This window comes from Pagrus pagrus (genome assembly GCF_965226575.1).
Source record: "Pagrus pagrus genome assembly, chromosome: 3".
NCBI lineage: Eukaryota > Metazoa > Chordata > Actinopteri > Spariformes > Sparidae > Pagrus > Pagrus pagrus.
In genome coordinates, this window is record NC_140187.1 from 14,167,493 (window position 1) to 14,184,644 (window position 17,152).

The following is a 17,152-nucleotide window of genomic DNA, read 5'->3' on the forward strand; positions in this document are numbered from 1 at the left end:
CCAGTGATGTCACTCAGTGGCTAAGTTGCATTGTGGGTAATGTAGGCACCAGGTTTGAAAATGAGAGTAAAAAGAGTGTCATCTGGTTGTGCTGCATCGATTTTGATCATGTTTTTTGGTGCCTACATTACCCACAATGCAACTTAGCCCCTCAGTGACATCATTGGAGGCAATTTATCAGATTACATGCAGCTTCCTCTGGAGCCGTAAAAAGGCTTTATACTACTTTTTTACATATAGAGTATAACTCCCCAAGACATTTAACACACTCTAAGGTGTAAAATTGGTGGAGTTACCCTTTAAGAAATTGCGTGCAGTTGCATGTCACAGCCTCTAGATAGCGCAGAAGGGTGACTCAAGATTTTTTGCTGTAGTTGTGACCATTGTTGTGGCTTCCAGTCTGAAACTTCCAGCTCTTTACTAAGTTTTTACGGCCGATATGCAGTTTATTTTGTTTTATTTGTGGGTTTTTATAAATAAATGTGATGCTTGAGTTTATTTCGCTCTTTTGCTCAAATTTCAGCTGATTTGTTGTTGTAAATTACTACAGTAGAAGTATTCAGATGCTTTACACCGTGTAAAAGTATTACAAGTAAAGGTCCCTTTTCAAAATTTAAACCAAGTAAAAGCATCTTTAGCTAAATGTACAGAAATTATTGCAGTAAAAGTGCTCATTACACAGCAGAATGCCTCCAGTCAGTTATTGTATTGTTTATTACTGCTACATTATAATAATATATATGAAAATGTATTTTTATTGTAACAGTCATTTTCTTAATAGACAAATAGTTTAATTTCCCCATAATGTAATTCAATGAAAACTATACTCCGGTAGAAAATGTAAAATATGATTTGTTCTACATCTTTCTCTTCTCACTGTGTAGATATTAAATAAATACTTAGAGAAAAAATAAGTAAGCTTGTGTGTATTCATTCCTGTGTGTCCACTTCTGGGTCCTTGATGTAAAGTTCCCAGTAAAAGGAAAACTGCGGAGCCCCTGGGAAATGTGAGTGTAGCATTTCAAAACTGAAATATCAAATGTACTCAGGGAGCGGAGACATATAGTGTGCACACATAATGTGTGTACATACACACACACACACACAGAGGAAGACACACAAAGCATGAGAATAGAGAAGAGCAGGGACGCTCTCTGCTGCGGGCAAGACATAATGTGAGGAGAGGATGTAAACCCCCACCGGTCTGAAAACCCCATTAAAGGAGTGCATCTTATCAGGAGAGGAAGAAGTGGCTGTGAGCCTGTCTCCAATCCCCCTGGCAACTGATACTCCGCTGACCTTATTAACTCGGTACAGTAAAGCACCCAAGCGTGCAGCGGCAAACTGCCCAAGAGGCCGAGCTGTACCCAGGAGAGGAGGCTGCTGATACGGACTGTAAGGCACGAATACGAGGTCTGATGAAACAGGTCAGGTCACATTTTCACAAATTAAACCGCTGATTTGTTCTGCGGAAACCACGAACACGTGGACACACACAAACACACACACACACACACACACACACACACACACTCATATTGACGCCTCACCTGTATTGCTCCTATGTTCTCCATCAGCTGGTCGGTGTTGGACGCCCCTAAAAGGACAGAGCTCACCCCCTCGTTCCGTAGGCACCACGCTGCAGGAGACCAGTAAACAGCAATGACACCCCCACCATCACTTTGGACACACACGCACGCTTAGAGCACACAAGCACACACTGCACAACATTTCCAAAACAACACTTCACACACACACACAGCAGATTGATTTTTTTTTAGTCAAATGATCCATTAACGACCAAAGCGTTGTGATAAAACATGGAAGCCAATGCAACACTTCTGTCCACTGTTGAAATATTACAAAATTACAGCGGGCCGCTCACATCACACTTACACACTACCAGATCCTTTACATACCACAGTATAAAAATACTCCAGGACAAGCAAAATTCCTTTACTTTTAAATGAGATTTTGAATAGCAGCAGTATTATCACCAAAAAGTGCCTGATCCATCAAAAGTGAAAGTACTCACTGTGCAACAGAACATCTATTTATATTAATGTATTTTATTTAATATCACTAATGAATTAACATGTATGCAGCAGAATGTCAATGTTATTTATGGTTTAAAGGACATTCATTTACACTATTACATAATCTGTTATACTTATATTCTGATAGTTGATTGTTACAGTGACAGGTAACCAAATGAAAACACTGTTATACCTTCTGTAAAACTACAGATTTCTCTGGGTTTCAACTTGTGTAAGTGCCCAACTAAACAGAATTTATATCAAAGGTCTAGTCGTTTTTAGACACGTTAATGCCGAAATGTTAAATATTATATCCTAAAGAAGGAACCTGTGAAATTGGGTTTTCAGCGATGCAACGAATAAATCTGATTCTACAGTATTAGCTCAGCTGCTGATACCGAATACAGATCCAATACCTTTTATCTCTTTCTCCTAAATTTAAAATCCGTATACCTCATGGCGTGGAATAATTTTCCCGGAGGTAACGGGAGACTTCCTGTGTCTGAGTCAGCAGCCCCACCATGACTGAATGAAACACTGAATTTTAAAATGACAGATCAACTGTATCTAATCAGTGGTGTCATTATAAAAACCTCACTTAATAAGATCAATATCTGCTATCATACCAACGTGATGTATTGAGTCAGTGAATCCAAGTGTGAAATAAAAGTAGACGAGCAAAAACTACAATATTTCCCTCTGAAATTAAGTGCAGTAGAAGTATAAAGTATAATAAACTCTACCCCCTGCTAATAATATGCAGGAAACACTTCTCTGGGATCTCTCTGAGCACTGACACAGAAACTTGGTGTGCCATTATAATTGTGAGCTATTATGTAAGACAACTGCGTGCTTTTGCAACTGAGAAAAAAAAATACTCTTGTAAACAGATTACAGCATAAAGAGGGAGAATTTTGCTGTAATAGTGGGATTATATTTCTACACAAATCTGAAAATGACAGCAGCTGAAGGTCTTCTCCTGGACTGACACAAATGTAAACCTTCCCTCAGGCCCCTCAGACACCAACAACATCTATGAACTCAACTGTCCCTCTCACAGCCAGCTGCTCCAGGAGCCTCAGAGTCCAGCTGAAGGAAGGAGGCCGTCATCGTTTTTATAGTTTTTATTCAATACTGGAGTGCCACAGTGATGTAGAGGACTTCCTGGCGCACATTAATCTTCTGCGCTGCCTTCAGGAGGGCTGGAAGGATTTATGGTAATTGGGAGAGATGAGGGTGTCCGCTAATGGGCCGTGAAACCTAATCTATGACACCGCGTTACTGCAAGGGTGAAAAATCTGCAGCGATCTGCGCCGAGATGGGAGAGGGAGTCCCAGATTTACTCGCCGCGTCCCTAATGTGTGACGCTTTAACGGCCCTCGCAGGACTGTGCGTCTTCGGGGTTTGCACATTCTCACTTTCCTGCCCGGCAGTGAATCGATATCGGCCACTCGCTGGATTTATGTGCAGGATGCTATTTTAATGCTGACACTGGAAACAGCTAAATACATGTTAACACCACAGAGCTGCATACACAAATATATACTGTAAACATGTCTGTATTCCTTATCTTCATATTTATGTTACTCTCTTAATGTTTTCAAAGGCACCGAGTCAGATCCTTGTTTGGGAGATACTCTATATTCTATTACTGCAATTCCTTTTTTCTTTTTGTTGTTGTATTGTTGTTTTGAGACTTGATACCGTTTTTATCAACAAATCATCCTTTCCTTAACATTTCCAAGAATTGCAGGAAAGAAGTATGTATGTGGTACTGTGCAGAGGTAGGTTTCTGGTAGGAATATTAGCTTTATCTATATTTTGCCTACAGGTATGTGCAGGTATAAAGTAAGCAGACAGTGTTAGGTTCAGTAGGTTTGTAACATCAGAAATGTGGACTTTGACGCAGAAGAAAAAAAAATATTTTAAAAGATGAAACAAAAAGTTTGTGGTCATGAAGACTTCACAAATACAATATAAAATTATTAAGTGACTTATTTTAGACTTTTTAAGGACCTGCAGACACCCTGTGGTGCCTGAGAGACAATGTTAGAGATGAGGAGTTTGTCCCTTTAATACACACTATATACCTCATTGTCCGATTCTCAAATTTCTGCCAAATGATTCATTTCCTTCTCTCACAGCACAAACACATGTCACTTCACGTCACGTCACAACACAACACAACACAACACACCAACAGTTAAAGCACACAGCTGCGAGAGCGTGGCTGACCTCGGGCCCGTCCGAGGCAGAGGGACGGACAGACAGACAGAAAGAGAGAGAGCGGCAGAGTGTATCTGCGTACCGATGGCGAGTTGGGGCAGAGTGCAGCCCAGCCGCTCCGCGATTGCCTGCAGCTCTTTCAACTTCGCCTGCTGACGCCGGCCCTCCTCGCTCAAGATCTTGTCCTTCAACCACTGGTAACCCTGTCGAAAACACAGCACACCTGCTCAAAAACACAGCCCTGCTCACACCGCTGCGCCGCAGCTCCCGTGTCACCAGGGCCTGCTTTTAAACAAGTGACTCTGTCTCCTGCTGCCTACTCCTCAGCCGGGGAAACAAAGCTACAGAGATGCTGCCTGCAATTCTGGATTTTTAGTTCTTTATTATTTAGTTAAAAAACATTATATTAAGAAGAATTTTCTAATTAACTGACTAGTACTGTACCTGTTTAAATATCTGCTCAGCTGAGTCAAAACAGTCATCTTTATATAGTATCAAGGATCAAAAATCATACTATAATCCATCAGTAACAAGTTAGAAACCAGTAACAATTATCACTGAGTGTAAAGAGCCAAATACCACAAACATCCACAGGCAACACTGAACCAAACAGGAAGCAGCAGCACATTCTACACACGTCACCAAGTACTGCACAACACCAACATGGAGCTATTTTCATGAACCAGGAGATCAGTCACTGACACACAACCACAGGTACACAACATGCCACTCCACTACACAGACACATCACCACACTAAGTCAGGTGCTGGACTCTTTTTTTGTTCAAATTCAGGGCGTCAAAATAATGTTTTTTAGTAACATCACTTGACATAATGTGGAATCTGTGGTTGCTAAAAGTGAAATATTCCTCTGGGTTTCTTCAGTGCTCACTGAATTAAATCATTAAAACTGCTCCTCCTCCTCATTACTGTTCATTGTCATGGCTGTGTGGTTCCCTTCTGCTTTGAGGGAAACAAGTCTTTGAAAAAATAATTGTAGGTCACATTTGAGCTGCCTGGAATAACATTAAAATGCTTCATGACTTATCTTCCGCTTAGTTTTGGCTTAAAAAGTGTTGGTATCCATGAAAACAAACCAATTTTAAAAAATATGTTTACATGCTGCACTGTTGTTCTGTGTGTTTGTATTTATGTGCTCATGTGCACTGAAATGCGTTAAGCCGACACCAGCTGGCAAACGGCATCAAACAGCGCTGCTCGGGAAAAGGTACACAGCGCATGGTGTCAACATGGCACTGAAAACACACAGATATGAGGCGTGCACCGATTTACAGAACCTGAAAGACACAAACACACAATAAACAAACAAAACAAACAACCAGCAACCAGTGGGGAAACACGAAACAGTGACACCGGCACAGATGATCAGAGTGGGATAAAGACAGGAAACAGCGGAGCGAGGTGCGTCTACCTTCAGAGAAGCCCGAGAGTAGGGGGGCACCCTGCCGTCATATTTCCCTGAGATGATCCCACAGGCCAGTGGTGACCACGTCATGGCCCCCACACCTAAGGCAGAAATATGTGATCATCATGAAAATTATCTTATCTTAGCAACATTAGCTCCTCAAGAGCAGATCTGTCCGTCTGACAGGACTTCTGTTTTTCTGTGTCCTCTTGTTTGTAGGAGAACTGACTGGATGAGCTCGAGAGATTTAGTAATAAAACATTGTGTTGAATTCCATATCATAAAAAATACTGTGTTTGTGGTACCAAGCAAATAGGCTTACTTCAGGCACACACATTCCGAGCCAAGGATGTTGTTAAAAAGCCTTTATTTCTTTAAAAATAAAGGCTTTTTGACAACATCCTTGGCTGAGAGCAAGTGTGCCTGAAGTAAGCCTACGCGCTTCCTTTAACTAAGTTAATCAGTTTATCTTCAAGAGCACCTCGCATTCACCTGGAGTGTACTTGTTCACACCTGAGAGCATCTGGTGTCGTCTCCTCTTGCTAATGTGTTTGCTGTATATTGATGTGCAGGATGCTAGTTTGTTTTCTGGCTTGTGTGTCCACACAGAAAGAAAAATAGCCGTCCTAATACTCCTTTCGCGCCGGAGGAAAAACCCCCTAACAACCGCTAACATCTGTTTTTTTTTTTCCTTCAGAGGGAAATGATACAATCGCCCTTTATTCCCATGTAAAGTAGTGCAGTAGTCCCAAGTACTCATCAGCTTCAGCTCCAAATAGTGGTGACTGAAGCCTTGAAGTTAAGGACATTGGCTTGTGAATTCTTATCCATCCCTCTCTGTTCAAGTAGCACTCAAACATTGTTTTGGCTGCGTTGCGTTTGAAAGAGAGACTGAAGTAAAAGATATAAAAGAGTTCAAATTTGTCGCTGCATTGTTTGTACAGAATTTGTTGCGTATACAGAAGTACTTTTGAAGCCCTACTGTACCGTAAAGATGGCTTCAACCAATCCTCTATGGAAAGCCACTCGTCCATCACCTCTCACCTATCTTATGGAAGAGCTCAGGTAGCTGCACCTCCACCTTCTCTCTCTGGAACATGTGGTACTCAGCCTGCTCACAAATGGGAGGAATCTGGTTGAATTGTCGTGCCACAGAATACGCTTCCTAAAGAAAAACAAGGGAATAAACAAGATGAGGCTTGTATAGAGCACAATGCTATACACATACATACACTATATATATATATATATATATATATATATATATATATATATATATATATATACATATAAATATACATACATATACACACACACACACACATACAAATGTACCTACACACACACACACAATATAAATACCATCAAGAATAGGAGAAGGTAGGATACAGCGAGGTCAGAAATAAATTCAAATCTTTGTGATGTAGGAAAACACCTCCTCAGGCTATGTTGTAAATAAATATTTGCTCTGTCTCCACACAGATGCACTGACTCTCACCATTATCTCCATCGGGCTCCAGCGGGATGTCCCCCAGTACATGGCCATGCCTTGGTTTATCACATGGGTCATTGCTCGAACCGTTTCTGCAAGTAAAAATACACAAAACCGCTTTCAATGCTAGAGACACCATGTTGTATTTACAGAACAGTATTTTCTCTCTTCTTCATTCTCGACAATGAAACAGCCGACAATGTCATCCGTACGTGTGTCTGAGCTGCTTGTTCTTGATTATTATAAAAGATGTATTTGTTATCATTTGCAATCCAAATGGACTGGGCCATTCGGGAGAGAAGTGGAAAAGCTGATTATGTTAATCAGAATGGTGAGTGATTCATTCTGATGAGGGTGACATCTTTTCAGAACAAGGCGCACTTGAATGACATTCATGTTAAAATCCACCAGAGTCTGTCTTTTTTGATCAGCTACAGGGGAACATGAAAGTGAAATAAATTAGAGATGACAGGCACATTTACAGCAGATCAACTCTTTAATCACAGACAAAGTGTCCTCACACTGGACTAGTTTTATTCATTTTAAGCAAAGAGGGTGGAAAAATATACATGTTTCCTTCATAAAATGAAAAGTACATCAGGGATTAAGGTTTTTTCCATTAATGTGCTGACCAGGCTTGACCGAATGTTACACAGATTAATCTCATGTTATTCTGTCAACACATCACTTCATTTTATTCAAAGCCATCAGATAGGGAATTTCATTTTACAGCCATATCTGACGGCAAATGTAATCTCACATTACCCAACTTTAATTTCCGTCTTTAGTGGTGATTCATTTTGTCCGACTGCCGGACAAAATATACTACGAAGGAGACTAGGAACCTTTGGAGGAACTCGTGCATTTCCATTATCAAATAATTGTTGCAGTTGCAGGTTGGACACGCAGAAAAAAGTCTGAAGGAACCTTTTACTTTTGTGGGACTAAGACTTCCAGGTAATTTGTGTGGAAACGTGGCTGTACAGAACGACCTGGGTGTCCCAGACAAGACCAGGAGCACCAGACTGCAATAAAACAAGGGCACGTCACGCTTTAATAATCCTGAAAAGTCTCTCGGACAACCAAATCTGCCTTCCTATCATCTAGCGGGTGCTCGGCTTAAGAGGGTTTCTCTGTAAACTGACAGAACAGCGGCTCAGCTCCACTTCACCCTGTGTTACTGCCCTTCAGCTCCTGCCAGAATAAAACATACCAGATGGTCGAACTACTGTGGTCTGAAGACATAGACTCAAAGCTGTCCATGTGAACTGTGTGCAGTCTTTAAAGGGCAGATGGGCAAAAGAATCGCCTCGACTTTTACGTCAGAAAACACCAGCTACTTCTGACTAACAAGACACTGAAGTATTGTGAAAGAGCCGGAGCCAGTGAGGCATCAAACTGAAGGCAGGAAGGTGACCTCTGACCGAACTCTAACCCGAAGGGGGAACTGTGACATGGGAGCAGATGCATACTGTGAGACCAACTGAGCCCACACACAGTTAGCACTCTGCCATTTAAAGGTCTCCAGCATCAGTATCTATCTATCCTCGTTCTGACTGTGGAGGTGGAAGCACCAGGACAACATGCAGCTTTTAAAAATAGATTTTTCAGTTACAAGAGGTTTGTATATTTGAGTCTTCACGCTGCAGTAGTCATAGAGACAGAAAAGAGGTGTGTTTTTTTTTTAATGTGCAACATGAGAAAACATGAGGAAAACATGGTTAAGTGTGTGAGAAGGCAAGAACAAAATAATAAATAAATAAAATAATTCAAAAGTATCAAAGGTTTAAGAAGAGACATTAGAAGAGTTACCTTCCATAGGTGTATTAGGGTCTGGTCTGTTCGCAAAAACCACATCCACATATTCTAACTGCAGTCTTTCTAGAGAGGCCTTTAAACCTAGAAATAAGCACAACAGTTAGTGAACGTACATTCATATTCTTTAAAAAAACCCGATCTATGTATACTGCCGAATAATTAATGTAGAGGATTCTCAAGCTATTTATTTTCAAAGCGTTATTGTGCCCACAAGTTTTCTTGGCAACTCCAAAACCCCCAAAGTTTGTCAATTATTAAAAATGCAGCTTTGACTCCCTAAAGCCAAAGCAACTAATTAGGAAGTATTTTGTTGTTGTGGTGTCAGCATTTAATCCAATAAACTGCAGCGCTGCTCCTTACCTTCTATAATGTGTTTTCGGGATAAACCTCTTTCAGTCTCCGCTCTACAAAAAAACATTAAAAAACAGACCACGTTATGAACAATTACTTGAAATATGACTGGAGCCGCACCTCCACGATAATATAATATCATATATCCTTTGTGAAATATGATCTAATAAATGTTTCAGCGTTATAGAAAGAGTTCAGTCTGGATGACACATGATCCCATTACCGGGAGCATCAAACAAGCCGAGAAAAATTACACAGGAGGATCGTTTCTCGTTCGGACAGGCGAGCTTATTCAAAGAAGCAACCAGATGAAACTTACTTTCCACCCCAGAAGATCTTTGTTGTTATCACCAGACTTGAGCGTCTAAAAAAAAATAAAAGGAAAATTAAAGCACATCTGTTACAACACCTGTCAGACTCACAGACAAAGCAAAATAGCAACAAAAGAAAACAAAAAAAGAAGCAGATTGGAAAGTCGGGTGAAGTTGGGAAATTGTTTTAGAATGTAAAAAACACAAACAAAAATAAACAACATTGTAAAATGGCTCCATACAGCTTGTCCACCATAATCCAAGTCTCTGGAAGCCCCGAGATCCCAAATTGATTTGAAAATACGTTATTTACACCCTTTTTAAAGCTGAAATCTTCACTGCAGTTGCTAAGCTTCCGAGACGTTAATATGCCATTAAACTTGCGGCAACTTCCCCCGACTTTCCATCGGCATTAGGTTGAGTAGATCATGACTGAATTCTCATTTTTGTGTGAACGTATCCTTTAAGGTCCCTATTTTGTGTCATATAACGAAACACGAACATCACTTCAGCTTCTGTTGCCAGAGATTATTTCAGTCATTTACCCAAACAGACAGAAAAAAACAACTGACTTCGAGACAAGTGAACGGACTGAAAAATGCAAACTCATCCCCAGGTTTTAGGACTCACTCCTGCAGCTCTATTAAGCGCTAGGATGAAAAGCTCCTATACGTCTTTTGGGTAATTATGCATTTCTACCTTATTCTTTCAATGTCAGGCACAACCACATCCAACAATACATGTGACTGTGTCAGGTCTCGCCCAGTGAATGAGTGTTGTGGGCGTACAACCTGACAGAGCTATACAACTGCCAATCCAGGGCCGACAAAGTAGAAGACAAGGCACTAGAAGTTCATCAATTATTTAGCGTCTTTGAGGAGGGACACAGGAGTGTGGGCACGACCGCTGTGCATTAATCTTTCATCTCTCCGACTTACCGTTCCAGATCACAACACACACGCTCCCAAAATGTGCAAAGGAGGAGATGATAAAAGATTAGAGAGGCTGGCTGGGACGGAAATTAAAACCCTCCAAACTCAATTTAAGTGTGCCTCATACCTCCATCCTTTCTTCTTTATGATGTTTCCGAGCACCACCTCTGCCCTGTGAAGCAGACGGGGAGAGAAGGCAAGATTAAATAAAGATAAGTCTTAAAATGATAAGAGCGTTTACACCAGTCTGAGGAATGATTTTAAGCCCTAAATTAAAGAACGAGGCCCAAACTCTGCCCACGCGCTGTATAATGCATAAGACAGCTTTCATTTTAAAGAGAACCTATTTAGGAGTGGTGAGTGTGAATGAGCTGCCAGGTCAGAGTCAGCAGGGCCCGGGCCAGCTGTGCTGTGGAGCCACCACTATGTCACTCATTAGAAGCCACAGGGGTGCTAATGAGTGACATTAGGATCATCGTGGGGCTCATTAGGGCCGGGCAGAACTCTGTCAGTAGGATGTCTCCCCAGTCCTCCCTCTCTAACAAATAATGACTCGCCTCCTCATAACAGCAGTTTCACATATAATGTATTTGAAACTACACATATAATGTATTTGTCTTGGATTCATTCTGGGTGCACTGATGAGTGGAGCTAGCTGCTCTAATCGATGCGGTTTACAAATAAATGGTGCTTTGTTGGGTCAAAAGTGTGTTGAAAACTACAAGGGCCACAATTGATCTCCCCTGTGACACAGTGCATTAGTGCTCCGCCAGTGTTGGTGTTTCAGTGTCGAGTGGTGCGACAGTCTGACATGTGGCTGTGGATCAGACAGAGACTATCATGTCCGTAAAAATGTCAGCCACTGGGATTGCTGAATGAAACATTGTTTAAAGGAAAATTATGGTATTTTTCAAACATCTCATCATTGAGGCCCTTTGACTGGATGAGTCTAGTTTAGAGCTGAAATGCTTTATCAATAATTGGCACCTATTCTGTTAATACATATTTAAAGCACATTCACGGGTGTCAACTTTTTAAAATGAGAGGATTTTCTGCTTTTCTTCCTCTTTTGTGATATTAACCAGTCAAGGCAGATGGCCGCCCACCTTTAGACGGATCTGCTCCAAGGTTCCCGCCTGTTAAGAGGCAGTTCACCACTGTCGCCAAGTGTTTGCTCATGGGAGAATGTTGGGTCTCTGTAAATAAATTAAAGAGTATGGTCTGGACCTGCTCCAACTGAAAAGTGTGATGAGATAAGTTTTAGCGAATTGGCATTAAATGAATAGAACTGACTTGACTTATAATTATTCAGTTTGGGACTTTTGGTCATTTTAAGATGTCACTGTTGGGCTCTGAGACATTGTGATGGTTTTTTTCCCACTATTTTCTGACATTTTATAGAATAAAATTAATTCAATTCAAATGGTTCAGAAAATCTGACGAAAATGCCAAAAAACTTTTATTGTGAAATGCTTTGTTACTTTTGTTTTCAAATGTGCTACTGACAAACATTTCACACCCTCTTTCTTCTCCTTGACAGTATGAGTTAATAATTAATGATCTTAAATTGATCTTATTTTTCTTCACACATTTTGCTGTGTCATTCTGTATACTGTTACCAGACATGATCTTACTGGTGCTGTGAGGCTGCTTTGAGCCATACTGTACTGACAGGCCCTGTATATGTAAATACTGCAGGCGTGTCACAGCCAACACTTCGCAGGTACTTATATGTCGTTGTCTGGATTCTTGTAGAGGGAAGAAGAACTCAACAATATATAAATTAATTACTTTATTTCCATATTGTTGATTATTTCCTCTTTTGTGAGTCTGTGTTTTTTCTCTATATAATGGTCATGCTTTAATATCAAACCCTGCATATATGTATTTATTATTACCTACTCTTGTCATTCATTAAAGGGTCAATTCATTCAAATATGAATGAATATTTTATTGCGTGAGTACTACATTAGGTTGCACTACCACTGGTTGTTTGAGACCCTGCCAGCGTGACCAACACCTTCTCAAACAACGAGCAGTCAAGCACTCCCCTGAGAGCATAACATGTGTGTTTGTGTGCATAATATTGTGTGTGTGTGTGTGTGTGTGTGTGTGTGTGTGTGTGTGTCTGGCAAACACCCACACAGCTCGCTGTGTGTTGCCCTTCGGAAATGTGAGTAATTTGAGAGCCCAAACATAAGGTTCAGTGTGCCTTGAGCAGGTTAACTTTCTTCATCCATCCATTAATTAGGTCTGTATACCAGAGTTGATGTTATGACTTACGGCAGTAGCCACTGACATAATGCTGCATTATTCATGGATTTACAATATTTTATTACTTTTAGATTTCTCTGTAATTATGCGTCCAATTTGTCACTGGTTTCACACAATACCATGCAATTACTATGCATCTGGAGCAAAATGTCTGAAAGCCTGAAAGCAAATGAAGAAGGAAATTCTGTTCTGCCAATTACCAGGATACTTTTAAATGCTTTGACACCATATGTGTTCGCTGATAACAGCAGCTAGATGGGATGAGAAGAGCATGTTTATTTGTGCAATTATACATATTTATTTATACATTTCTGACAAACAGTATCCTGCATATTATGTTGGATATGCTAGTTAAGAATCACAATCTACATCTAAATATATCTTTGCGCTGAATGTTTGTTTTGTGACTGTTTCTCTGTTTTTGTAGGGTGAAGCCAGGACAAATATACCAAGCAAACAGCCAACAACTGCCAAGCACTGTGAGTGAGCAAGGCTCCGAGTGCGAGCACAGCTTACAAACCTTGTTTATCTGTCCACAGCTACCTGACTGTGCAACCACCAACACCACTTCACGTTCTCTGAGTCTGACTGATGAGGGAATCACACTAAACCAGAACCAAAGACTTCACATGAAAGCTTTTTTCCCCCCATTCTGATGTGCAAAGTGTGTGATTTGTTCTACTCCTGTGCATGTGTGTAATATAAGCTCCTGGAAGCTGTCAGGATTAACACCTGTGCAACACACACCGAGCTGTGTGACATGCTGTCACAAACATGTGCACGTGCCGAACAGATTTGTCCTTTCTGTCAAACTGTGGTTTGTTTCATGGTGGCACGGTGATCAGAGTCAGAGTTGGTGATGCTTCTGTGTCAGAGATCACATTTTTCAGGACACATCCTAAACAACAAGGCTAAAACAGCAGATTGTTGAGAGCTTTGCAAAACAATGAAGCACACAGTGATGACGTTTCGCAGACAACAGCTGCTGAGGCATTAGATAAGAAATGAGGAAAACCACTGAGACCTACAGGATGTTTCTCTTCTTTTTGTTTTCTTTTAATTTTCTTTTTCGAGGCATTGGCACTCTGCCGAATCTCACTAAACATAATGGCAATACTAGAATATCCTTAGGAGGATTAAAAAAAGGGACTTGGTGCGGTTAATCAGAGATACTGTTTGCAAAGGCTAATCCCTTAGATTATTTCAAAGCACCCAAGTTACTACAAAGCCTGATTAATCCACGTTGGAAGTTAAACCATCACTACATAACGCACATGAGGCAATACAAGGCTGCTTTGTGGGGTTAAAAATATCAACCCTGGCTGTCCCGTAAATTTAGACCCAGACTATGAATATCTGAACCCTCACATTACTGCAACACTGATGAGGTGTTGATGAAAAGGACGACCCTGATGTCAGGTCAAAAAATCAAGGACAGAGTCATCAATCTGCCTAACCCTTAAAGGGACAGTTCAACCCCAATTTTTCCTCTTTTAGAGATGTCAGCCGTAGGGATGTCTGCCTTTTCTCGAATATAATGGAACTAGATGTGGTGCTCAAAGTGCCAAAAGAATACTTTGTAAAAACTCAACAGCAGTGTCTCTTTCCAGAAATCATGACCCTGTTACTCAAGATAATCCACAGAGAGTTGTTTTATGTTGGAACTTTTTTTTTTCTACCTAACTATACCCACCAAACATATCAACTCTATTCATGGATAAAAGACTTGTGCTTGTGACGGTGTAAACTGTACAGTACAAAATTAACGGCATCCTTTTAAGCTGAGCTGAGCTGTAATGTTAGCTAGCTTAGTTAGTAGTCAGCTAGCCTCTCGTCCATGAGTAGACGCACGCTTCCGTCTGCACTGTGACTTTGTGTGGTTTGGTGGAAAGAAAGTAGTTCCTACATGAAACGGCTCACAACAAGGTCTGTGGTTTATCTTGAGTAACAGGGTCATGATTTCTTGACAGAGACATTGCTTTTGAGATTTTTAATATGTATTTTTTGAACACCATAAGCCGAGTATCATCTAGTTCAATTTTATTGGAGAGAAGGCAGACACTTTTAAGGCCAGTTTTTCCAAAACTCGGCAACTCACACCAAAACAATCTAGATGGATAAATGGTACTACAGGCGAACAAGGAAAAATATGTGTTTTTGATTTGGGGATGGACTGTCCCTTTAAAGGGTCACTGGGACTTACTTTCTACCAATTTAATAGTCCCATTGAAAAGTGCTGACAATGATTGTTGTGAATTGTTGGGTAATGACAGTGACATATTGTTCATGAGTCATTGAGCACAATAGTCAAATCTATTTACCCTCATTGTACTTGAAAAGCACGTCTATAGCAGCGTAAAATATGTTTTTTTCTTTTAAATTGGTAAAATGACCCGTTACGTATCAGGGACGGTCTACCATGAGTCTGGATGTGTTAATGTGGTATTCTAATCCTCTCTAATCCCCTGAACATTTGCTTGCTGCACCTGACACTTAGACAAAGCTGCTGTCACTAGCATATAATCTCTACTTTGTGTTTTTATGGTCAATCACACGTGAGCAGCTTGGTGATATGCAGTGTCACTGCTCACTGCTAAGTGACCTGTGCCACAGGATATACTCACTTTCCAGCAGCGTAGACCTCCGCTGTGTCAAACAGATTGATGCCATTTTCATAGGCCAGAGTCATCAGCTGCTCTGCCATCTGTTGAGAGAGCAGGGGGGGAGGAACAGGCAGGGGGGAGACGACAGCGGGGTGAGAGACCACCGATGTGAGGTGTTAGGACTTTTTAATTATTAAACTTCCCTCACAACACTATAGATGGCTTTTTCATCCTGTTTTTTCTCTAGCTGTTGACTCCCTCTGGCAGTATGTTTTCAGTCTAAGTAAAAATAGGCTTCTTGAGCAATCCAGATCATATGGTGGGTTTCCATTCCCGAGCTTTGACTGATGGAAGATGACAGAATCCATCTGCTCTCACCTCATCTGTTATCTGTCCGCCGAACGTCACCCATGTTCCTACAGAGGGTGACAGGGAAGGTGGGGTTAGGTTATATGCACATAAACACATGTGCACAGAGATGAGCAGATGAGTACAAGAAATAAGGTCTAGCCAAGAAAAGGATAGTATATTAAAATCTGCAGAGTCACTGGAACTTACATTTTCAATCCTAAAACACTCTTTTGTCCCCATTTAATGATAAAGCACCATGGGGTTATGAGTTCCTCACCAAATCTGTTATACAAAGTCCATGCAGTGCAGAAAACTAAGAAAAGATCTTAGACAGTCTTACCTAATCCAAGGCAGGACACCCGCAGGCCCGACTTCCCAAGGTTCCTGTCAAAACAGAAAGAATTATGTTAACATTAATGCAGCACTGAGGTGGCAGTGATTTGTGATATTTTTCACTCTGGCGGTGGCTATGACCATTACAGTAAGGACTTTAAGTCAAATTTTTCACTTTGATTGATATGATAAATAAATAAATAAACAAACAAGCCAATCACTCGTCTGTAATGTGAGAAAATTCTGTTCTTAAGGTCCTTATGGCGGTGGAAGCTTACAGTCATGGATGCTGAGGAGAACAGGGCTTTGTATGGATTTGAAGCCAGTCTGCATCCACTGCAGCACTGACACATGTAGATAGGATGGGTAAGGAAGGACAGTAACATGTGTGCTGCTGACAATAAGAATATGTGTGTGTGTTTGTGTGTGTGTGTGTGCAGCGAAATGTCAGGGAAAGTCAAAGAGAGGAAGTGGGTCTTAAGCAGGCCCACCATGACATCCACTGAAATTTCCCGCAGCACACCAGGATCCCTCAGCCGCCATCTGACTAAAATCCCCCTCACAGCATCGCGGAAGCTCGACTACTCACGACGACTCGCTCCTAAAGCTGGCGTCTCTGAGCCTATCACAGCCCAGACAGACCCCTCTGCTGACAATCACAGCTTTGCTTGGCTCTTTGATTCTTTTGTGTGAGCTTTTAAACGTTTCTAAGATGCCTGTGGTTCTTGGTTTAAAAGGCAACATCATAACAGATTTGTTATGAGTACTGAAAAACTACATTTGCTGCTATATCTTTATTTTCAGGTGTGTGTCTTCAGACCTTAATAGCTTCTTCAGATTCCACTGATCTGAGAAATTATTAAACAGTCAAAAAAAAAGTACGCTACCTCTGGTCAACCTCCTTGAAAAAATAAGCTGGCAGTGTAAAGAGATAAAAGAAATGTGGCATCAGAGATGATGTAACATGTGCAGGAGTCAAAGTGAGCATGTGGGTGGATA

The 17,152-nt window shown here is 40.9% G+C and overlaps 1 protein-coding gene across 5 annotated transcripts in view; it reads right to left on the minus strand.

Annotated features, from left to right (window-relative positions):
* Nucleotides 1-17,152, minus strand: part of kcnab2a (potassium voltage-gated channel subfamily A regulatory beta subunit 2a) — a 92,522-nt gene that overhangs the window by 4,825 nt on the left and 70,545 nt on the right. For 4 of the 5 annotated variants that reach the window (XM_084349217.1, XM_084349215.1, XM_084349216.1 and 1 more), the window contains 12 exons: nucleotides 16,161-16,204; nucleotides 15,848-15,885; nucleotides 15,491-15,570; nucleotides 10,720-10,764; nucleotides 9,669-9,713; nucleotides 9,359-9,402; nucleotides 8,993-9,079; nucleotides 7,187-7,272; nucleotides 6,733-6,853; nucleotides 5,695-5,789; nucleotides 4,345-4,465; nucleotides 1,551-1,639 (listed from right to left, as the gene is read on the minus strand). In XM_084349217.1, coding sequence (XP_084205343.1) covers nucleotides 1,551-1,639; nucleotides 4,345-4,465; nucleotides 5,695-5,789; nucleotides 6,733-6,853; nucleotides 7,187-7,272; nucleotides 8,993-9,079; nucleotides 9,359-9,402; nucleotides 9,669-9,713; nucleotides 10,720-10,764; nucleotides 15,491-15,570; nucleotides 15,848-15,885; nucleotides 16,161-16,204 — 895 coding nt within the window. Of the gene's footprint in view, nucleotides 1-1,550; nucleotides 1,640-4,344; nucleotides 4,466-4,490; nucleotides 5,561-5,694; nucleotides 5,790-6,732; nucleotides 6,854-7,186; nucleotides 7,273-8,992; nucleotides 9,080-9,358; nucleotides 9,403-9,668; nucleotides 9,714-10,719; nucleotides 10,765-15,490; nucleotides 15,571-15,847; nucleotides 15,886-16,160; nucleotides 16,205-17,152 lie in introns of those variants that run through there. The other variant, XM_084349218.1, reaches the window with a different exon arrangement.